General features: G+C 35.0%; 1 protein-coding gene across 1 annotated transcript in view; it reads right to left on the reverse strand.

The window, feature by feature from the left end:
• The window catches only part of FANCL (FA complementation group L), an 85534-nt gene that overhangs the window by 5608 nt on the left and 54188 nt on the right, over window positions 1–25738 (reverse strand). Inside the window, exon 9 of the mRNA XM_045446127.1 lies at window positions 2518–2668. Coding sequence (XP_045302083.1) covers window positions 2518–2668 — 151 coding nt within the window. The remainder of the gene's footprint in view (window positions 1–2517; window positions 2669–25738) is intronic.

Raw genomic sequence — 25738 nt, forward strand, 5'->3', positions numbered from 1 at the left:
ATAAATGTGAGAACTAAAACCATAAAAATCCTAGAGGAGGACATCCCTTTGACAGTGGCTGTAGCAACTTCTTTCTAGAGATGTCTCCTGAGGTAAGGGACACAAAAGCAAAAATAAACTATTGGGACTTCAGCAAAATAAAAACCTTCTGCACAGCAAAGGAAATGGTCAACAAAACTAAAAGGCAACCTACAAACTGGGAGAAGATATTTGCAAATGACATATCTGAGAAAGGGTTAGTATCCAAAATCTATAAAGAACTTACAAAACTCAACATCGCAAAAATGAATAATGCAGTTAAGAAATGGACAGAGAACACGAACAGACATTTTTCCCAAGAAGACATGCAGACAGCCAATGGACACATGGTCAACATCACTCTTCATCAGGAAAATACAAATCAAAACTTATCTTGATGAACACTGAGTAACATGGAACTGTTGAATCACTATATTGTACCCCTGAAACCAATATTACATTTTATGTCAACTGAAATTTAAATATTTTTAAAAAACATTTTCTGAATTCTTTTGCTCATTGTGAAGCTTTCCACTTCAACAATGGACTCAATTCACATTAAACTGAAACTGTTCGTTTAATAACAAACAACTAACCTAGTTTATAGGATCTAAGAAAAATCTATTTCTACTTGGCACTAGATTCTTTCATAAGTTCTATCTATACTGGAATATTGTATGGATTTCAGAAGTTTTACTTTTAAAGGCACATAGTATAATTGTATAAGGGTATTTGGATTTTATTTTTACAGCAAAAAGGACTTAATAAATTCTACACACCATAACATTAACTTTTGGTTAAGGTTGACAACAATATGAACACAATTATTACAGATCTGACAAAAAGGTAATCAAGTAAAAATGATATATAAAACATAAAAGTGCTATAATCTCATTTGCTTATACATTCTTTAACATGAACACAAATCCCATATTAGCCTTTAGCTATGTCATATACTAATGGCTTCACTTAATGAGTATATTATTTAATATATTTCAATTAGTTTGCTGAAAACTTGGTCTTCAAAAGGCATATCAGTGCCTGAAAGGGGATAAAAAAGAGCTATAGGTAAATACAGAGAAAGTGACTAAAAAGCAGGTTGTTTATGCTGAACAATGAGATATATAATAAAAGTATATTTAATCATTACCTAATTAAAATAATTATTTACATGGGGCTATGAAGAAAATAAATTACTACACTATTTTGAAGAAACTATTTTCATTCTTAATATCTATTTGTTCACAAATATACCATTATTTGGTCAACTATTCAAAATTAAATATGGATTAAACTTTTTAGACTAAGTAACAATACTATCTGTACAACTACTATACAACGGTATCTTCCTTTTCTCATAATTACATGTTACTTATTTTCTCCCAGATAATCTATTATGCCTGGGGAGAAACCATAAAAATTGCTAATGTGGATAGGACTCACAACAGAATTTCATAATATCTTTCAGAACATATGTCATTTAACAATATATTTATTTAGGCTAAAAAAAAAAAGAGAGAAGGGAAGACACAAATAGATATCATATAATCACCTAACTACACTATTTACTGTGAACTGAAACATAGTTTAAAACATCTAAAATCTGGAGAGGCTGAACTCAAAACTGACTTCATATATGGCTTGCTCATAATGAAAATACATAAAACAGTAATTTTATACTAAAGAATATGGTAATGTTGCAGGGGTATTCACAGTTGTACCACATCTTATTCATTAATGTCACATATATTTATAGTAAATACTTAAAATATATTTAATTATTATTTTGTGCTTCCTGTTTACTCTTCAATGGCATGTATGGCCCACTTCAGACCCTTTCATCCTCTAAAGTTCATCAGAAAATATTCCCAGATCTGTTAATATTAATCTTGTCTAGTTTCATGGATGAAGATTTCATTATTTCTAACAGTTTCTTTTAAAAAAAAAAAAGTTTTTTTTTCTTAATGTTTATTTAATTTTGAAGGAGAAAGACAGAGCATGAGTGAGGGAGTGGCAGAGAGAGAGAGGGGGACAGAACCCAAAGTAGGCTCCAGGCTCTGAGCTGTCAGCACAGAGCCCAGTGCGGGGCTTGCACTCACAAACTGTACAATCATGACCTAAGCTGACGTCCAACACTTAACGGACTTGAGCCACCCAGGTGCCCCTATTTCTAACAGTTTCTTTTCCCAAATAATGGAAGTTCTGAAAAACCGGTTCCACTATTTCTGAGCTACTTAACAGCTGATTATACAGGATCTCTGAATGATACTACCATTGGATCATCACCTTTTATAATGAAACACCTTAGTACTTGCCCTTTCTCCTGAAATATTTACATTCAAATACACAAGGCTAAATCAGAGCTTAAATCGTTGACTTCATGCAAAAAAAGTCTCACCTAAGGGTCCAATGTCCTCTTGAGCTCCATTTTCCTTAGTAATGCAAAGTATAATACAACATCTAAACAAACAAAAAGCCTCCTTAATCCCTTTTCCCTACCCAGTGCAATCCTGCGTGCTGTTGCACTCCGTGTAGGTTTTTCTGGCTCCAGTACCCAAGTCTTCTCGTCGATTTCATCTGTAACATCCCAGAATGCTTTCAGTGATTCTAAGGCTGCCAAAAACTGACCGTAAATGCTTATTAAAGAGCTCTGTGAAAGACAGATAAAAGCAGAGTAAGTTGCATGACACTCGTATCAACAACAGATAATTTTTCACTTAAAATATCATTCAATTTAGAAATTTTAAGCTCTGTTTCACTTCAGCTAAAACTACCCTAGTAAACAAGAGTCAACTAACTGTCCCTGCTTCATCGCTCTTCACCTCCATTAGCATTAATAGAATTTTTTGACTGTCATTGGGACTGTGCATCTTACCAGGAATAGTTTCTTTTTTTTTTTTTAATTTTTTAATGTTTGTTTATTTTTGAGAGAGATCACAAGCAGGAGAGGGGCAGAGAAAGAGAGAGACACAGAATCTGAAGGAGGCATCAGGTTCTGAGCTGTCAGCACAGAGCCCAATGTGGGGCTCGAACTCATGAACTGTGAGATCATGACCTGAGCCAAAGTCAGATGCTTAACCGACTGAGCCACCCAGGTGCCCAAGGAATTGTTTTCTAAAGACCATATTTATTTTTATTATGATGTATTCTGTATTTATAGAATAGTAACTACTAATACAAGATGACATGTGTGTACTTTCTTAATGAATATACTATATACGTATTGAGCATAGAGTCTATACAATTTTAGTATGAAAGTTGTCAAGTTATCTAATTTGTGCAGTTATCAAGTTAAATGCAGCACCACTTGTAATTTGATTACACATTATTAACTTTACAGACTTAATTAGGCAAAGAGTATAAAAAGGTTCTACATATATTTTCTCTACAAGGTTTTTATTGATTAAATTCAAATAATAATGGAGTACTTTTTTTTGTAATATAGATCTATTAATGAGAATAATGCATCTTTCGGTAGGAGGGGAATAATGTTTAATTGGGGCTGAAAGTAGTGTTCCCTATTATCGTAATCAATTGCAAATGTTTATCTGTTAATGCTTGTAATGAAACTTTACATATGTCATCCCTAGAAATGTCTTTTCTCACACACAGGTACTGTGTGGAGCATCTAAGCACTGCCGAATACTGATATAAATCCAGAAGCACTGGATTTAATAGAGACTATTCATTACTAGGAAGGCATCTGTGAATTCTATGAGGTTCTTTTTTTTTTTTGAGGTAAAAAATCAACGTATATCATATTAGTTTCAGGTGTACAGCATAATTCATTTGTATACACCGTAAAACAATCACAATAAGTCTGTCATACTATAAAGTTTTGAAAAATTTTTCTTCCCTTGTGATGAGAACTTTTAAGATTTATTATTTCTTTTAAGATTCTATTTTCAAATATGGAATACAATATTATAGACTAGGTTTAAAATTTCTTCTGAGGCTAAACTTTTAGCCAACGTCTGAATGCAGTTATTTCAGACAATATTCTATGGGAATTAAATACATTTTCACTAATGATAAGAACTAAAGCCATTACTGATTTTAAAAATCAATTTATAATTACTTTCAACTGAAGTAAAGAGTTTCTCATAAAGTAGTATGTTTAAATGATACCAATACTTACTGAATATTTTATATAAAAAGCCATCAAAACTAAAAGTTTAAGAATTAAGGATCTTATTGTTTCAAATAAGCAAAACACATTTTAAAAAAATTACTGGAAATTCTACCAACATTATTTATCCAAAAACAGATACAAGACAACAATGCAAGAATACAGTATACCATGAGTGAGATGAAAAGGAAGTACTCACTTCCTTAAAGGTATATTTTATACTCATATGTACTTAAGGAAAACCCATTTCATCCCATCACTTCAGTCAGGGTTCACACTTAGATGATTTCATGGCTCAGTTTCACAAAAGCTAGTTTCAACTCTTCTAACCTTCTATACACAGGGGAAAAAAGTAAGAGTAGTAACGAGAGCTTAATACCTGCAAATAACCTTTTAGGATCCCTTTTAGCATACCTGTTCTCTTCCAATATGCCATACTTATCTATAAATTTAGATGCCAGAATCCGGAAATCAGAAACCAAACTTCCAAGTTTTGTTTTGACTTTACTATGGGCTGCACTTTATCTCCTCTTTCATTAAAAGCACCACAATTCTTTAGCTATGCAAACAAGAAACCAGCTGGGATCCCTGCAGACTGTTTTTTACACCTAATAAATTCATTAACTAAAGACCTGATTCTATTTTTAGCAAATTTCTTGATAACTCTATTTACCCTAGTATTTTTATGTACTATTAGGATAACCCCCTTAAAAAAATAAACAAGTCCTTGCAGAGGACAGTAAAAAGTATATAAAATAACCCCCTTTTTCTTGTTTCCATATCCAGACATGCCATCACTATCTTCTAATACCCTACTGCGGAGTACCCTATCTAAAATGTAACACTGAACATATCAGTGTGCCTCATAAAATCATTTAAAACAACCTTCTAACTGGTTTTTCCCCCTCTAGTCATATTCCCCTAACTCCCATTATTTCTATTGCAATTAAGTTGATATTTGTATTCTGTAAACCTGATACTACCACTTCCTGGTTTATAACAAAACAACTTAAGTGCAGTTCTCAGTGATATTTTTTCTTTGTAATACCACCACTTATGACAGCAACACAAACTCCAAAAGCTATTCAATAAATATTTGTTTAAGTAAATTGAAGCCAACTACTTGATATAAAAATAATCATTTATGACCTTCATCATTCTATTTATTAAGGCTACCGTTATTTACAAGTAGTTTGCAAATTATGTTTTATGTTACTGATTAAAACCACAGTTCTTTATTGTGGCTTGCAATTAACATTGTTTAACAAGTATACATAGATATGTTTACACAGAGTGAACTGAAATACTTTGCATGGGTATATTTACTACTCCAAGCTTCAATAAGCACCCTCCCTATACATGATCATTCCCAAGTTTCTTTAGGCCAGACAACTCCAGAACTGCTCAACCATCACTATATAGATAATCTCCACACTGCTAACAGACTTATTGCTCCACCCTGATCTCATGATCTTCCCAGAGAAATCCAACCCTCCTAGGTCCACGCCCCCCACCCCCCAGGTGACAGTGGATACTACCTGCCCTATTGTGCAAACCAGAAATCTAAGCACAGATTACTAGTTAACTAGATCGCTAAAACAACCTTGTAACTAAATTTTCTTCCTTTAGTCACAGTCTCCTAAAACTCATGATTTACACTGCAATTAAATTGATTTTTGTATTCTGCAGATGTGATACTATAATTTCTTTGTTTATAATAAGATATTGATCATCAGATACATATACAATAATCCAAATGCTGGACGGTACGTTGATTTTTTAATAGCTTTACTCAGATGTAAGTGATATACAAAGAACTGCACATATTTAATGTGTACAAGTTGATGAATATGAGCATGTGCGGTACAACCTGATACCATCATCACGATCAAAGTAATAAACCTACCCAACACTTCCCCAAAGGTTCTTTGTGTCTTTTTCAGGGGGTTTTCAGCGGTTTCAGTAACATAAGCTCTGTCTACCCTCTCAAGTTTTGAAATGCACAATACTGTATTGTTAAGTATAAGCATTATGTTGTACAGCACATCTCTAGAATTTGTTCATCTACCAGAGCTGAAACTTTACACGCACCGAACAACAACTCCACCCTTCCTCCACCTTCCAGACCCCTGGCAACCACTACTGTAGTCTCTGTATGTGTGAGTTTGACTAAGTTAGATACTTCATGTTAGAAACATGCAATATTTGTCCTGCTGTGACTGGTTTATTTCAGTTGGCATAATGTCCTCTAGATTCATCTGTATTTTTGCAACTGGCAGGATTTTCTCCTTTCAGGCTGTCTGTATATACTATCTTTTCTTACACACCACATTCATTTGTTGATAGACACTGGGATTTTTTCCTGTCTCTTTGCTATTGTGAATAACACTATAATGAACATGGAGGTACAGGTAGCTCTTTGAGATTCTGATTTTAGCCCTTCTGGATATATACTCAGAAGTGGGATTGCTAGGTCATACAGCAGTTATATTACTTACTTTTTGGAGGAACATCCACACTGTTTTCCATTGTTGCCATACCATTTTACACTCCCACCAATAGTGCACATACAGGGTTCCAATTTCTCCACATCCTGTAACACTTGGCATTTATTTCACTTTTTTTTTTTAATTTTAATGTTTATTTATTTTTGAGGGAGAGAGAGACAGAGACAGAGTGCAAACTGGGCACAGGCAGAGAGAGAGGGAGACACAGAATCTAAAGCAGACTCCAGACTCAGCTGTCGGTACAGAGCCCGACGTGGGGCCCAAACTCATGAACCGTGAAATCATAACCTGAGCTGAAGTCAGATGCTTAACTGAATGAGGCACTCAGGCACCCCGTTTTTTTTGTTTGTTTTTAATAGCCATCCTAACAGTTGTACAGTGGTATCTCATTTTAGTTTTGATTTGCATTTCCTTGATAATTAATGAAGTTGAACATCTTTTCATATCTCTGTTGGCAATTTGTAGGTCATCTTTGAAAAAGTAACTGTTCAAGTCCTTTGCCCATTTTCTAACCAGTTATTTGTTTTTTTGCTGCTGAGAGGTTTCTTATGTATTTTGGATGTTAACCCCTTATCAGATACATTGTTTTCAAGTATTATCATCAACTCTATAGGATGCCTTTTCATCCTGCCAATTGTTTCCTTTATTGTACAGTAAGTCCTTTAGTTTGATACAGTCCCACTTGTCTCTTTTTGCTTTGTTGCCATTTCTATTGGTGTCATAATCAACAGATCATTATCAAGACTAATGTCAAGCAGTATTCCCCCTATGTTTCTACTAGGAGTTTTATACTTTCAGGTCTTATATTTAAGTCTTTATTTTGAGTTAGTTTTTGTGTACAAATGCAAGGTAAGGGTCCAATTTCCCTTTTTCATGTGGATATCCTATTTCTCAATACCATTTGTTCAAAAGACTCTTCTTTTCCAAAGTCAATACCATAATGTCTCTTTCCTTTCTCTCCATTTGTAACTAGATCTATATTTTTAAAATCTATAATCACCTATTTCACTGTAAACCCAAGAAAAGTTAACCAAAAACCAAAATAGCCACACAGTATTTTCACAGTGACATCTTCCATTTGAAAGAAGCAATGTCCACTTCTGGCATGCCTGACTGTAAACGGGGTTCTATTTAACACAGTTCTACTTAAAACTAATTCTGCATTTTGAACAGAAAATGTAAGATCCAAAGAAAATGGCAGTAAGAAAAAATACAACAATAACCCTGAAACTAGAAGTCAGTTGGTAATTACAGAAGTAGTAAATTTTAAATCCTAGAAATCATCATCAGATTTTGCTAGTCACATGAGGTAGATTAAAAAAAGCCAAAAAAGGGGCACCTGGGTGGCGCAGTCGGTTAAGCGTCCGACTTCAGCTCAGGTCACGATCTCGCGGTCCGTGAGTTCGAGCCCCGCGTCAGGCTCTGGGCTGATGGCTCAGAGCCTGGAGCCTGTTTCCGATTCTGTGTCTCCCTCTCTCTCTGCCCCTCCCCCGTTCATGCTCTGTCTCTCTCTGTCTCAAAAATAAATAAACGTTAAAAAAAAAAAAATTAAAAAAAAAAAAAAAAAAGCCAAAAAAGGTGAAAAGTGGGACACAAACATTTATCTTAGAAATTTCAATGAACTTAAGAGGTAGACATTAAAACTATTACATCAGTAAGCTATCTGAAAAACTAACAGATTTTTCTCTAACTGCTTCTTTTATCCATTAAATCATTCACAAACTCTTACTCCAAATTGATTTCCCTACTGAAATTGGAAAAGAAACATTTATAAATCCTATTTCTAACAATGTCATTAAATATTCTATATACATCATAAATGCCAAAAGAGCACACTATAATATGACCTAAATTAATAACAAAGTTAAATATTTTGCAAGTTTTCTAAAAAATGTTCAAAAATAAAAATTGCCAAGCTCTTTTTTTTTTTTCATTTTATTTTAGAGTGTGTGAGTGGGGGGAAGGGACAGAGAGAGACAAAGACAGAGAGAATTCCAAGGAGGCTCCAGGCTCAGCACAGAGCCTGAGGTGGGGCTCAATCCCACGACCTCAGGGCCAAGACCTGAGCCAAAATCGAGTCACACGCTCAACTGAATGAACTACCAAGGTAGTTTCCCATCTCACCAAAGCTACCATTTTAAGGTTTTGGGGGACTTTTTGAGGTGGGGGTAGGCACATTTGCAATGTGAAAAATACATTTAAAATTGAATCAAAGAAAAACTCAGGAAAAAGTAAGAATACTAATATTAAGAGGTAACATTAAAATAAAATATCAAATGTCGGTGAAGATGTAAACAACCTAAACTCTCATATGCTGCTGAACATGTAAAATGGCACAACCACTTTTGAAAAGATCAGACACCTTCTGTAAAAACTAAATCTATTCCTATCTTAAGACCTAGCAATTCCACTCCAACAGAAGTGAAAAGATATGCCCATAGAAAGACTTATACAAGAACGTTCAGAACAGTTTTATTCAAAGAGCAAAAAATCAGTACAAGTCCAAATGTCCATTAATAAAAGATAGAGTAAACTCCAGTATATTCATGTAATGGACATACTACTCGGGAATAAACAAAATAAAAATTGTGACACATGTCACAACATGGATGAATTTCAAAAATATGCCAGGTGAAATGAGGCTATCTACAAAGAGAACACAGTGTCCACTTCTATTTATATGAAATCTGGTACAGGCATAAATAAGGCATGGTTCAGAAAAATCAATACAATAGGATTTACTGGGAAGAGATAAAAGAGCCAAGATAATGGTAATGTTCTGCATCTTGAAAATGGACTGCATGAGTATATTCATTCACAGAAACTTATGCTACACTTAGGATTATGCATTTCATTGTTTCCAAATTTTACCAAGACCTAAATTCTAGTTAATGCAGACATACTGAAGTATTTTGGAGAAAGATCTCGGACACCTGCAAAATATTTTGAAAGGCACCAAAACTCAGATACACTGATGAATGGAGAGATGCACAAATGGAAAGGTAAGTGACAAAGCCAGAATAGTGAATATTAACTGTGGAATCTAAGTGGTGGATATAGGAGTATATTCACCATAAACTCTTTCAATGTTTTTTTGGGTTTTAAAATTTATAATAAAATAATGGGGGGGGGGCGGGGAGGGATAATTACGTAATGTGTAAATTATTCATTGTAACTGAGAAAGTTAAGTTTGTTGAATTAGGTTAATCTTTCATTTTTTTCAAATATTCAATAACACTTAATTCTTTACAGCTACATATTTAGATAACATATTTAGATAACATATTTAGACCCTCTCCAAAACAAAATAAGAATAGGTCTTCCTATACAAGAAGCTCACTGTATAAGGCAAGTTATAATCTTTGAAAAGTCTGTAACAGATATTCTTAACCAGAGAATCAGAAGCTTGGGTTAAAAAAAATACATCTTTATTTTCTTTAAGTAAAATTTAGCACTTATTTCAACTACAGATACAAAAAACAAAGAATAGAAATAGTATCAATACCTGTAACTTTCTATACAACTAAAATTATATTGCAATCACCTAGGGAAATTGAACACTAATATCTACAGTCCATTGTCAGTCATTACTTTTTAATTAATCTTGGTTCAATGCAGCCTTGGCATTTGGACTTCTAAAAGGTCCCCAAACGATTCTAATGTACAAAGTTAAGAAACAATGATAGAACAATGAAGAATAGCCATCCTTGTCATAGTCCGACGCTTACAGAATCATATTTCTAAAAGATTTAAACAATTCATGTAGCAAGAGACAAAGAAGGGCATAATGACAAAAGGAACAGTCCAACTGGAAGTATCTATGCACCCAACATTGGAACACTTAAAAATATAAAGCAAATATTAACATACAAGAAAGGAGAAACTGATGGTAATACAAGTAGAGGACTTGAACACCTCATCAAAGGTGTTTGATGCTCACCTAGCATCAAAGGATAGGTCATCAAGAGAAAAAAAAAATTCAACAAGGAAACAGTGACTTTAAATGACACATTCAACCAGATGGACCTCACATTTATATACAAAACATTCCATTCAGAAACAGCAAAGTACACATTCTTTTTCAAGTGCACATAGAAATTCCTAAAGAAGAGATCACATGTTAGGCCACAACACAAGTCTCAATAAATTTAAGAAAACTGAAACCATATCAAGCATCTTTTCCAACCACTATAGTGTGAAACTAGAAACCAATTACAAGAAAAAGTCCGAAATGAACGTAATATACATCAAGGCTAAAAAACATGCCACTAAACAATAAATGAGTCAACCAAAAATCAAAGAGGAAATAAAAAAAACATATGGAGAAAAATGAAAACACAATGGTTCAAAATCTTTGGGATGCAGCAAAAGCTGTTCTAAGAGGGAAATTTATAGTAATACGGGTCTACCTCAAGAAATCAAGAAAAATCTCAAACAACTTTACACCTAAAATAGCTAGACACAGAAAAATAATGCCCAAAGCTAGAAAAAAGAGAAGGATAAAGGTTAGAGCAGAAATAAATGAAATCGAGATTAAAAAAATAGAAAAGAGCAATAGGACCAGGAACTTATTCTTTGAAAATATAAACAAAATTGATAAACCTTTAGCCAGACTAATCAAGGAAAAGAGAGGACTCATACAATTAAAATGAGAAATGAAGGAGAAGAAATAACAACTGACACTACAAAAATACAAAGTATTAAAAGAATATTATGTAAAACTAAATGCCAACAAATGGGATAACCTGCAAGAAATGAGTAAGTTCCAGGGCACCTGAGTGGCTCAGTAGGTTAAGCGTCAGACTTCAGCTCAGGTCATGATCTCATGGTTGGTGAGTCTTACCCCATATCAGGCTCCTTGCTGCCAGCCTGTCAGCACAGAGCTGTCCAGCTCTCTTTCTGCCCCTCCCCCTACTTGCACTCTCCCCCAAATAAATAAATTTTAAAAAAAGAAATGGATAAATTCCTAGAAACACATAATCTTCCAAGACTGAATCATAAAGAAATACAAAATTTGAACATACCAGTTATTACTAATAAAATTGAATTGGTATTCACAAAACTCCTAACAAACAAAGGTTCAGGACAAGACAGATTCACTGTTAAACACTACCAAACATTTAAAGAACAGTTAATATCCTAATCTTCTCAAACTATCTCAAAAAAACAGAAGAGAAAGAAAAGCTTCCAAATTCATTCTATAAGGCCAGCATTACCCTGATACCAACACCAGACAAAAACACTACAAAGAGAGGAAATTGCAGGCCAATGTCTCAGATGAACACAGACTAAAAGTCCTCAAGAAATATTAAACCAAATTCAACAAAACATTAAAAAAAATCATTCACCGTGATTAAGCAGGAATTATTCTAGGATGCAAGGTAGTTCAAAACTCAAAAGTCAATGTGATACATCACATTAATAAGAGAAAGGGTAAAAATCATATGATCATCTCAATAAGATGCAGAAAAGCATGTGACAAAGGCATCTGACATCCATTTATGATAAAAATTCTCAACAAAGTGAATTTAAAGGAAACAGATCTCAACATAATAATGGCCATATGTCACAAACTCACAGACAGCATCATACTCAATGGTGAAAAAGAGAGCTTTTCTCCTAAGATCAGAAACACGACAAGAGTGCCCACTCTTACCACTTTTAGTTAATATAGTACTGGATGTCCTAGCTGCAGCAATCAGAAAAGGAAAAGAATTAAAAGCCATACAAAATTGGTAAGGATGAAGTAAAACTGTCACTCTTTGCAGATGACATGATCCTACACATAGAAAACCCTAAAGACTCCACCAAAAAACTATTAGAACTGATAAATTACAGGATACAAAATCAATATACAGAAATTAAGAAAACAATATCATTTACAATTACACCAAAAAAATTAAAAACCTAGGGCTAAACTTAGTCGAGAAGGTGAAAGACCTGCTGCTGTACCCTGAAAACTATAAAACACTAATGAAAGAAACTGAAGATGACAAAAACAAATAGATGTTCCATGCTCATGGATTAGAATTAATATTGTTGAAATGTCCATACTACCCAAAGCAATCTATAGATTCAATACAATCCCATCAAAATACCAACAGCATTTTTCACAGAACTAGAACAAATATTAAAATTTGTGTGGAAGGACAGAAGACCTGTAATAGCCAAAGAAATTTTGAGAAAAAAGAACAAAACTGAAGGTGTCATAATCCCAAGATACGCTACAATCATATGTGGTAATTCAAACAGTATGGTACTGGCACAAAAATAGACACACAGATCAATGGAACAGAATAAAGAGCCCAAATTAAGCCCATGCCTATGTGGTCAATCAACCTATGGCAAAGGAGGCAAGAATATACAATGGAAAGAAGACTGTATCTTCAATCAATGGTGCTGGGAAAACTGGACAGCTACATGCAAAAAAATGAAACTGAACCACTTTCTTATACCACACACAAAAGAAAACTCAAAATGGATTAAAGACCTGGGAGGCCTGGATGGCTCAGTCAGTGAAGCCTCAAACTTCGGCTCAGGTCATGATCCTGCAGTTCGTGAGTTAGTCCCATGTCAGCATAGAATGCTGACAGCTTGGAGCCTGCTTTACATTCTCTGTCTCCCTCTCTCTCTCTGCCCCTTCCCCACTAGCACTCTGTCTCTCTCTCTCTCTCTCAAAAATAAAATTAAAAAAAAATTGATTAAAGACCTAAATGTGAAACCTGAAACCACAAAAATCCTGGAAGAAACAATAGGAAGAAATCTCTGATATCAGCCTTAGCAGCATTTTTCTAAATGTGACTCCCCAGGCAAGAAAAATGAAAGCAAAAATAAATTTCTAGGACTATACCAAAAGGAAAAGGTTTTGCACAGTGAAGGAAACTATCAACAAAACAAAAAGGAAACCTGATGAATGGGAAAATATACTGGCAATAATACATCCAATAAGAGGTTAATATCCAAAATATATAAAGAACTTACACACCTAAACACCAAAACACAAACAAAAAACAATTAGAAAATGGGCAGAGGACCTGAATAGACATTTTTCCAAAGAAGACCTACAGATGGCCACCAAACACATGAAAAGATATTTGACATCGTTAGTCATATCAGTGAAATGCAAATCAAAACCACAGTGATTAATCAGCCTACACCTATCAGAATGACTAGAATCAAAAAAAGAAATCACAATGTTGGTGAGGATGTGGAAAAAATGAATCCCTGTATACTGCTGGTGAGAATGTAAACTGGTGCAGCCCCCGTGGAAATCAGTGTATCAGCTCCTCAAAAAAATTAAAAATAAAAACATATGATTCAGTAATTCCACTACTGAATTCCACTGAATTCCACTACCCAAAGAATAGAAAAAAATTAATTCAAAAAGATATATGCACCCCTCTGGTGGTTGCAGCATTATTTATGGCAGGCAAAATATGAAAGCAACCCAAGTGTCCACTGATAAATGAATGGATAAAGGAGATGTGGGGTTTCTATGTGTATACATAACACACAATGGAATATTAGGCAGCCATAAAAAGGGAAAGATCTTGAGCTTTGTAACAATATGGATGAACCTAGAGGGTATTAAGCTAAGTGAAATGAATCAAAAACAATTACCTTATGATCTCATTTTATGTAGAATCTAAAAAACAAACAAAAAAACTGAAATATAGAGAATAAACTGGTGTGGGGGGGGTGGTGAGAGGTGAAACAGATAAAGGGGATTAAGAAGCCCAAACTTCCTGTTAAAAAATAGGTCATGAAGATGAAAAGTACAGCATAGGGAATGCAGTCAATAATACCGTAATAACATTGTATGAAGACAGATGGACTACATTTATCATGGTAAACATTGAGTAATATATAGAATTGTCAAATCAATATGTTCTACACCTGAAACTAATATAACACTGTATGGTACAGTTCAATTAACAAAAGATTTGGGGCACCTGGTTAAGCATGTGACTCTTGATTTCAGCTCAGGTCACGGATCTCACCGTTTATGAGATCGAACCCACCTCGGGCTCTGGGCTAAAAGCACAGAGTCTGCTTGAGATTCTATCTCCTCTCTGTCTGCCCCTTCCATGCTCATGCTCTCTCTCTCAAAATAAATAAAACTTAAAAAAAAATTCAAGTGGCCCAGTTTATGAGGAAAATAGCATCCTTAAGAACATTTACATCATAATTTTAATTTCGCTGTTTTTAAATAACATTTTAATCATAATTTTGGGATTTAGGAAGGTATACAATACATTTGTAAAAATGAACACGTTTTATAAAATTAGAACTATGGAAAAAAGTTTTAACTTCAACTTAGATCAATTTGTAACCATATTTCATAAGGTATCTGGGTTAAGAACTGAATGCAGAGAGAGACAAATATTATATGATTTCACTTAAATGTGGAATCTAAAAAGCAAAACAAACACAAACAAAAAGCAGAAACAGATCCATAAATACAGAGAACTGATGGTTGCCAGAGGGAAGGGAAGTTTGCGGGGAGGGCAAACAGGGAAGAAGAGTAGGAGACACAGGCTTCCAGTCATGGAATGAATAAGTCATGGTGATCAAGGTACAGCACAGGAAATACAGTCAATGGTACCGTAATGACACTTTATGGTGACAGCTGGTGCTACACCCGTGGTGAGCACAGCACCAAGTATAGCCTTTTGAAGCACCATGTTGTACAGGTGAAACTAATGTGTGTGTCAACTACACTTCAGTAAATAAAAGAAGCAAAAGAATGTATGTTCTCATTTACAGCACACCGAATTATACAAAATTAAATAAGCAAATAATATACAAAATGAGTTACGTGTTAATAATTCAATCCAGCAAATGTACAAAACATGTCTACTGAGAGTTATGGTCTATCGTAGATATGGGTTGATCTAAAGAAATATGAGATACAACGCAACATGTTAAGATGACGGACTTGGTAGTCAAATCTTGAGTCTCATTCCTAGCTCCGTCCTCTTAATGCTAGCTGCATCTTTCTCAGCAAATTAATCTCACTTAGCTTCTACAACATGGAAATAGTGTTAATCCTTACAAAACTTGAGTGAGATAATGTGTGTAAAATGCTTAACTGATTAGCATATATGTTTAAAAATTGATAGACATTATTACAGTCATATAGTCCTTGATCTGGAGAAGTTCACAGCTCATGAACAAAAACAGTAAACTGAAAAATACCTATTGTATTAAAGTATCAATACTCTTGATATAAAAAGGTTATTGAAAAATCAGTAAAAAAAAAAAAAAAAAAGTATACAGGAATTTTAAAAAAGGGGGGATGAAGAGATAATTCCCCAAAGAAAAGAATACCCATGATCAAATAAAAAATACTCAACCTCGTAAGTTTACACATAACTTCTCTAAGTGCAACACTTCAGGTAAGAGAAAGAGAAGAGATGAATTAAGGACGATGAGAAAAATGAGGTGTACTAGATGGGGGTCTGCTTTTACCAGAGCAATTCTTCCTTCAAAGCTGAGATAGCTCAGTTCCACAGGTTAGCTTCTCTCTTACAACACTCCTGTTATTAGTTACTGTTTTATTTTAAAACCTCACTGAAGAGGTGAGCATCTTGTAGATCATACAAGACCATGATGCATGCCTTTAATCTATTCCAGAATTATCCACAGTGGTTTTATTCTGATTTGGCTCCAATGACTTTGTTCCCATGTTTCAACGGTCTCTAATGTAGTTTTAACCCTTTTTACGACAATTTTTATTTTCTTCTTGTACTTCTCCATATTACCTATAAAATGTATTACTTTTACAATCATAAAAAAGCGTATGTAAAAATGAAAATAAACGGTCTGTTAGCCATCCTTTCATTTCATGATGTGCACAGTATAGTGAAAAGATACATAACCCTTAATTTAATGAAACTAATATTTCAACTATGTGTCAGATCTATGTTGGGATCTCTGATACAAAGATAAGAGCATCCAGTACACAATGAGGTCTCAGCTATCATCTTGATGGTAACAAAGTATTTGATCAAGACATACGCAGCAACTTAAAGCCTTAACACTGCATCTATAAATATGGGTGTGCAGTAGATAACTTCTAAGGTGACTTCCAGCTCTAGTAGCCAAGAACTCAATAACTATTTGAAAATCCATAGGTAATCCTGTCCACTTAAAAGTACCTATCTTTCTTGGGACTCCTGGGTGGCTCAGTCAGTTAAGTGTCTGACTTCGGATCAGGTCATGATCTGACAGCTAGTGAGTTCGAGCTCCACGTTGGGCTCTGTGCTGACAGTTCAGAGCCTGGAGCCTGCCTCAGACTCTGTGTCCTTCTCTGACTCTGCCCCTTCCTCACTCATGCTCTGTCTCTCTCTCTCTCAAGAATAAACATTAAATTAAAAAAAAAAAAATTAAAAAGTACCTATCTTTCAAGATGCCAATTACTACAACATACACCCATTATTTCCAACTCGTGTTTACAGATTTTCTCACTCAAATTATATAGAAGTATAACCATTAAATATGAACTTATATGCCTGAACATAATCATTTCCTTTTTAATCAAAAGAACTTTCATACCAGAATCAAACTATTTGGACTACATTATATCTTTTATCCCCATGTATTCAAGAAGAGAAGTCCATGATGCATTACATAACACTATTATTTTCTAATATAAAAGAAAAAAATCAGTCTTCCAAAAACTCAAAGGTTTTGGAATAGGTTAAGAACCACAAATTTCTAGCAGGAATAGAAAAGCAATTACATAACTATAACATGGCAAAGATCCAAAAATTACACCCAGAATACTGCAAGGGATTAATTTACTAATCAAAGGAAAATGTCTTTTTTTTTTTTTTTGAACACATATATTATACCATGATTAAAAGGAAATGAAATAGAGAACAAAGACATAAGATGGGAAAAAAACTAGGGAAGAAAGACAACAGAAATAAGCAGTAAAAAACAAAAGCAAAAGCATAAACAACAAAAATCCCATAAACACACACACACGCAAGAGCCTTAAGTTCCCAGTAACAAAAATAATGATGCAGAAACCCAACGCTTTAACCTTGCTGTGGTAAGAGAAAGGAGAAGACAGGATGCTAAACAACCTCTTGTCCTTAAAACGTTAAAAAGAAAAAAAGAAAGAAAAAAAAGAAATCCTGAGAAAGCTAGAAAATATAAAACAAGGTGGGAAGAGTACATTCTATACTGTACTTGCTCCAAAGATTTGCAGCAAGGGCCCATGTTGAGGCATACCAACCACACTATCTTGCAGTCTGTGTATTTTCATGTGGGGTAAAACTTTAACAGAAAAAAGGGCACATACCCAACACCGGAAATTGGAAAACTACATTTATAACATTACATGCACAGGGAACACAAGAGCTAAGTTAACAGGGGAGATATTCTCTGGTATGGAGTCCAATCTTCCTGTGTGAAAACCAAAGGTCAGAAAATAACAAGAATGTATCAATCTCAAGAAAAAAGTAGGAAAAAATAGGCATCTCGACAAAATTTGAAAAGAGCAGGCATAAAGATAATAAGAGATCAATCTAATATTAAGTTCACCTCAGGCACTTAATGAAATTTTCTGCACTGAAATCAAAATACCTAGACTGTTCTGTGTGTGGACTTCTCAGTGGGAAGATCTATGTGTGGGATCCCTGCACTGATTCACTGAAAATTTCTTCTCAACAACACAACTGAAAAGATTTCTAAGCAAGCAGTCTGTTCAGTGTGATAGATTTGGTATTTAAACCTTGAGATCATGAACCAATAGAAAGTTTGTCTGGTCAAACGTCTACAGATGCCTTACAAAAAAAAACTAAAAGATGGGGCACATGGGTAGTTCAGTCGGTTGAGCGTCCGACTTTGGCTCAGGTCATAATCTCATGGTTCGTGGGTTTGAGCCCGGTGTCAGGCTCTGTGCTGACAGCTCAGAGCCTGGAGCCTGCTTCAGATTCTGTGCCTCTCTTTCTGCTCCTCCTCCAGTCATGCTCTGTTTCTCTCTCTCTCTCAAAAATAAACATTAAAAAAATTAGAAAAACAAAACACAACAAAAACCTAAAAGGCTTATTCTATTTCCTGACTAGTTTTACACTAAAACACAGTTAGCAATGCTTGCCCACTTTTATTGCTAGAGGATGTGCATGAATCAAGTGCCTTGATATTTGAGCACAGAAAGGTCAACTTGGTTATTATATATAGTTCATGTTTAATAAATAAAATAAACCATCAGAAGACTAGATTATATCATTCTAAAAACCTTAAATGGTCCCATATTTTCTTATGAAGCATAGCCAATGAACAGGGAGGTAGATAAAAATGTTCTAATTAGCTCCAGGACTAGACAATGTACTTTTAGAGAAAGAAATCAATGATCTGTTTTCCACAGTGTTATTGTCCACTCATGAATTGTCTGTATGCTTAAGTCTAAACTCTTTTCAAGGCATGCTAGTACCTATTACTTAAATACTGAGGATTTTTTTTTTTTTTTTTTACATTCTACGAAATTAAGTACAAGCTAAGAAGTTAGTGCCTATGGCCCACTGTTATACACAAGTCACATAAAATTTTCCAAGTGGCGGTGACAAGTCAAGGAAGCTGATAGCAACTGGGATTGCTCCTAGAAATTTTGTAGGAGCAAGGACATCACCTGAAAGCAAAGTAGTGTAGTCTTTGATTTATAAATTGATTTTAAAGAAGGCCTGTCAAGTTATATTGCTTAGAAGGTCATACATAGTTGCATAGGTTTTGTTCAATCTTTGAAAAAAAGAAAAATCAAATAAGCTAAAAGCAATGATTTTTAAGAAGGTAAATTCCTGGGGCGCCTGGGTGGCGCAGTCGGTTAAGCGTCCGACTTCAGCCAGGTCACGATCTCGCGGTCCCGGAGTTCGAGCCCCGCGTCGGGCTCTGGGCTGATGGCTCAGAGCCTGGAGCCTGTTTCCGATTCTGTGTCTCCCTCTCTCTCTGCCCCTCTCCCGTTCATGCTCTGTCTCTCTCTGTCCCAAAAATAAATAAACGTTGAAAAAAAAAATTTTTTTAAGAAGGTAAATTCCTGGGCCATAAGGATGACATAAGGTACACTTGGACCCTTATTCTACATCATCTTTATCTGTAGCTGTAACAGTAAGTGATATATGCAAGGATAATTTGAGCTTGCGGTCTCCCCAGAAAAGCAAACTCTGAGACAAGAGCTTATGTGTACATAGGCTATTGGCAATAATCTTAGGGACTGAGAGGAAGGGGGTGCTGGTCCGGAAAAGTGAAATAGGACAGAAAGCCAAAATAAGGGGTACTGTCAAGCTGGTTACTGTGGTCAACGGTTGGCCCTGTGAGTTGTAGAGAAAGCTCAGAATCAGTGCCCCAAAAAGGGAGCTCAAAACATTTATTCACTGGCCTCTGTTCTCGAATGGTCAAGTTGCCCTAAAAGGGATAATTCTCACACTTCCAGATTTGCATGTATACATGGATGCTCCTCTAGGCACCCTTGGTCCTGGCATTAGAAAAGCCCTGGGACAAAGAACAAAGCAGTGGTAGAGTTGAGGTGAGGGGCTTTGTCTGCAGCTGACTGAAGGGATGTGGCCAAGTAAAAAAGTGAATGCAATGGAAGTGAAAGAGGGAGCAAGAATTACCGGATTCCTAGCCATTTGCCAACAAAGGAAGGGACACGTGGGCAATTCCCTAAAAGGTAAATAAATATATTTTAAAAAATTTTTCCTCACAAAATCAATTTATATAAAATTTTAGTGATAACAAAAGGGAGATCTCTGAAGTATCCAAAATACATGTCTATGAAAAAAGTCAGCTCATTTTGGGTTATTGTCTTATTATTGAGCTTTGAAAACTCATTACATATTCTAAATAGAAGTCCATTATCAGATAAGTAATTCGCAAATATTCTTAGTCTGTGAACTGTCTTTTCAGTCTCTTAACAGTATTTTTCAAGAAAAGAAAATTTTAACTTTGATTAAATCCAATTTATCAATTTGTTCTTATATGGATCTCGCTTTGGGTGTTATATTAAGAAATCCCAGGGGTGTCTGGGTGGCTTAGTTCGTTAAGTGTCCAACTTCAGCTCAGGTCACGATCTCGCAGTTCGTGAGTTCGAGCCCCTCATCGGGCTCTGTGCTGACAGCTCAGAGCCTGGAACCTGCCTCAGATTCTATGTCTCCATCCATCTGCCCCTCTCCCATTTGTGCTCTGTCTCTCTCAAAAATAAACAGACATTAAAAAAATTAAGAAATCCGGAAGTTCCAAAGCTGTTCTTTGTGGTTCCAGAAGTTTCACTGCCTTAGGTTTTACATTAAGTTCATAATCCACTTGGAGTTAATTTTTGTATACAGATTGAAGTTCATCTTTTGCATACAGCAAATTGTTTCAGCCCCATTTATTGAAAAGACAGGCTTTCCTCCACACTGAATTATCTTTCCACCTTTACTAACAATAGTTCTTTGTATACACAAACAGTTGTATAGGTATACACGCAGTCCCCAACTTCAACGGTCTAACTTGGGATATTCCAACTTTACAACAGTATGAAAACTGGTATGCATTCAGTAGAATGTGTGCTTCAAATGTTGAATCCTGATCTTTCCAGGCTAATAATATGCAGTAGGATATTCTTGTGATGCCGGGCAGTGGCAGCAAGCCACAGCTCCCAGTGAGCCATGCAATCACGAAGGTAAACAACCATGCTGCACCCATACAACCATTCTGCTTTTCACTTTCAGTACAGGATTCAATAAATTATATGAGATTTTCAACCCATTATTATAAAATAGCCTTTGTTAGATGATCTTGCCCAACTCTGGGCTAACGTAAGTGTTCTGAGCATGTTTAAGGCAGGCTGGGCTAAGCTATGATGTTTGGTAGGTTACGTGTGTTATTAATTGCATTTTCAACTTACAGTATTTTTAACTTACAATGTGTTTATCAGGACATAACCCCATCTCCAGTCAAGGAGTATTTCTACGATAATGCCACATTATCTTGATAAAGGTAATTTGTGTCCTGAAATCAGGTCACATTAGTTCTTTAACTTTGTCTTTTTCAGTTTCTCTATTTCAGATCCTTTGCATTTTCCTTATGTAGTTTAGAATTATATTGTCAATTTCTAAACTAAATCTGTTGGAATTCTGACTGGGATTATATTGAATCTATAGATCAATTTGAAGAGAAATGAAATCTTAACAATACTGAGTAGTCTAATGCATTAGTGTAGACTATCTCTCCATCTAATTAGGTCGTTTGGGCAAAAAATTTGCAGATACTTCACCAGAGGAGATATATAGGTGACAAACACATAAAAAATATGTTCAACATTATTGGTCATTAAAGGAATGCAATTAAAATCACAATGACTTTTCACTACACACTATTAGGATGGCTAAAATGAGAAAGACTGGCCAAACCAAATGTGAACAAAATTGTAGAGAAAGAGAACAAGCAGGGGAGAGGGTAAGAGACAGATTATATATACACGTATATATATATATGTATATATATATATATACGTGTATATATGTATATACGTGTATATATATACACACATATATACGTACATGTGTACACATATACGTATATATGTGTGTATATATGTATATGTGTGTGTGTGTGTGTGTGTATATATATATATATATATATATATATATATATGAATGAGAGAAAAATGAATGAATGAATGAATGAATGAATATATCTTAAGCAGGCTCCATGCTCAGCTCAGAGCTCAATGTGGGGCTCAATGTCACAACTGTGATATCCTGACCTGAGCCAAAATCGAGAGATGGGTGCTTAACTGACTGAGCCACCCAGGTGCCCCAACAACCACTTTCGTAAGCAACTGGTTTTGAAACAGTTTAAAGTTTTAAAACAGTTTCTACAGTTTTTTTTCAATTAAATTAGTTAAAAAAAAATTTTAGATGTTAGCAGTTTCTTAAATTAAACATACACCTTTTATATGATCCACCATTCATTCCACCCCTAGGTGTTTGCTATAGGGAAATGAAAGCATATGTTCATATAATGACATCACATAATATTAACAGCAGCTCTATCTATAATAGCCGAATCTTAAAATCTACTCCTATGTCCATCAACAAGTAAATGGACAATATACAGCAAATCCATATAATGGAGTACTACTTGGCCTAAAAAGAATGAACTGTTATTATATGCCACATATGGAAGAATCTCTATGCTGAGGAAAGAAATCTGACAGAAAAGAACACACGGAATTATACAAAATTCTAGAAAGCATATCAGTAGTTGCCTGGGGACCAGTGGGAGGAACAAGAAGGACAGAGAGATTACAAAGGCGAGTGGGGAGCTACCATGTTCACCTGACAAAGGGAAGTGGGGAAACTTGGACATAATGGAAATGTTTATTATTTTGATGGCGGGGTTGATTTCACAGGTGTAAACATTTGTCAAAACTCAAATTGTACACTTTATATTCAGCTTATTGTACATCAATTATACCTTAATAAAGCTGTTAAAAAAAACCACTTGTTACGACTTCTGGGTAGTAATGTATCTACAAAGCAGGATTATTTTTGCAGATTAATCAATAATTAGGAGCTAAAAAAATTATAAAGTAGCAGTATTTCTAATGCCAAGGACAAAGGCAAAAAATAACTGTCCATAAACTCACCACTTGGAGAATGAAATTTTATATTTTATACATATATAGTTATATAAAATGTGTATATACTGGAGAAGGAAGGAGAAAAGATATACAGGAGAACTCAGATGTTAGCTATTCTCCCATAACTGTTATTAAATTATGTTAAACTAGGAAAGCACTTAAGCAGAAAAGTGTGAACACTGCCAATCTCAAAATGTAATGCTTATTATCTTTAAAAGCATTTTGTTACTTTTATAATACCTGAAGTGATATAATAATGTCAGTCACTTAACCAGATCTTAGAGTATAATATCTTCATCTTAAGTACTATTATTTCCAGTATTTTAATAATTTTCTCACAGTCCCGGAATGTGATCTTTTGTGCTCTGATGACACTTAAATTAATAGCATAATTTTCTGGTACTTGCAACAGTTGCTTTCCATTCTGATTTTTTTTTATACTTTCCTATAATATGTGCAGATAAATCCTCTAATAATCATTTTTGTCTTTATCTCTAGGGGATTCAAAAAGCTTCAATAGAATAAGGAAATATCAAGATTAAACTTTTTTAAGAAACTTAATTTTAATATTAATTGCAGTATTTCTAATCAGATATCTTTACAGAGATAGTAAATCTCTTAAATATTCAGTTCATTTGATCTTATTTGCAAGCTTCATTGATGTTCTCCACATTTTCTGTAGATAGCTCTATAACTACACCTATTTAATCAAATGCTATTCTCTGTCAAGCAATCCACACGGAATGTATCAACTCTTCCAATACTTAACCTTATTTTGACTGTAACTGACCACTGCTGATGATGACTTAAAAGATGTGCTACTAGGGGCATCTGGGTGGGTCAGCTGGTTAAGTGTCTGACTCTTGACTTCGGCTAAGGTCATGATCTCACAGTTGTGATGTCAAGCCCCGCTGGAAGGCTCCACTGGGCGTGAAGCCACATTAAGGTTCTCTCTCTCCCTTTCCTTCTGCCCTTTCCAGCTCCCTCTCCCCCCCACCCCGTCTCTTGCTCAAAAAGAAAAAAAAAATTTGCTACTATTTATAAGTCCTATGAAGAGGGTATCTACCCACAAAGTCAAATGAAATACAGTCACTTCATACAGCCATTACAGAATGACTACAGCAGCCAAGAAAGAAAAGAAAAGAAAAAAGAAAAGAAAAGAAGAGAAAAGAAAAGAAAGAAACATCTGTCAAGTGCATGCTGACAATTAGTAGGCACTCTCAAATGCAGACCATTAAAAAAAAGTAAAATAAAAACTCAACATCAAGTTAATTAGGAGATGATTCTGAGTAGACGGCTGAGTAGAAAACACCAGGAATCTGTCTCCCACCTAGACAGCATTTACACTGATAGAACCTGTGTGATACATCTATTTTGGAACCCTGGAAGTCTACTGAAGGCTTGCAAATTCTATTTCAGCTCTTCACTTGACAGAGGCTCTCCATCACTCAGCCCCATGACCAGCAGCCCCGCAGGTACTCCAGGAGCAACTTGCACAGCTTATAGGAGGAAGAGTAGGCAAAAGGGATCTTGTCTTGCAATTAGCAGCAATCTGTGCTCTGATGTGAATGTGGCTTCTAATCTCAGAGGGGCAAAGAGGCAGTTGGACATTGTTGTTGTATCTCCTCGGAGTGTTGCAAGCCTCTCCTCCTCCTGCAGAGTATTTTAAGAGCCAGTGCCCTCTTCCCTCATCATTTTTCTTTTTATCCCCTTTTTAGGAGTCAGACATTAAAGACACGAGCATTTAAAAGTAACTGCATATAAAGGGGGAATGTGGAAGTCAATATACAAGTGCAGGGAAAGATGCAGGCTCAAAACTGACCAGAAAAGACCCTAATAAGCTTATACCTTAATCTGATCCTTGGCACAGAGACAACCTATGAGAATCAAAAAAAAAAAACAAAAAACAAAAAACAAAAAACAAACAAACAAAAAAAAAAAAACCCAAAAAGAATAAAATAAAAAAGTGGGAGATTATGATCTTTCCTTTCTAGGGAGAAGGGAAAATCCAACTTCTAGACTTACCTCACTACTAAAAGTATCCAGTTTTCAACAACAACAAAATTACAAGGCATAAAGTAACAGGAAAATGTGGCCTTGATCCAAAGAAAAAACATTAAAGAAACGGTCCCTTAAAAAGACCTGATAGTAGACCTACTAGACAAAGAATCTGAAAAAATGGTCTTAAGGATGCTTTAAAAATTAAAGAGAGATGTGGAGAAAGTCAAGAAAATGATGTATAAGCAAAATGGAAATACCAATAAAGAGAAAGAAAACCTAAAAAGAAACCAGAAAGAAATTTTGGAGCTGAAAGTACAATGACTGAAATGGAACATTCATAAAAGCAATCTAAACGCAGATTTGAGCGTGCAAAAGAGTAGGGACCTTAAAGACGAGACAGTGTGAATGATCAAATCTGAGCAACAGAGACAAAAAGGAATGAAGAGAATA

This window comes from Leopardus geoffroyi, chromosome A3 (genome assembly GCF_018350155.1).
Source record: "Leopardus geoffroyi isolate Oge1 chromosome A3, O.geoffroyi_Oge1_pat1.0, whole genome shotgun sequence".
NCBI classification, from domain to species: domain Eukaryota; kingdom Metazoa; phylum Chordata; class Mammalia; order Carnivora; family Felidae; genus Leopardus; species Leopardus geoffroyi.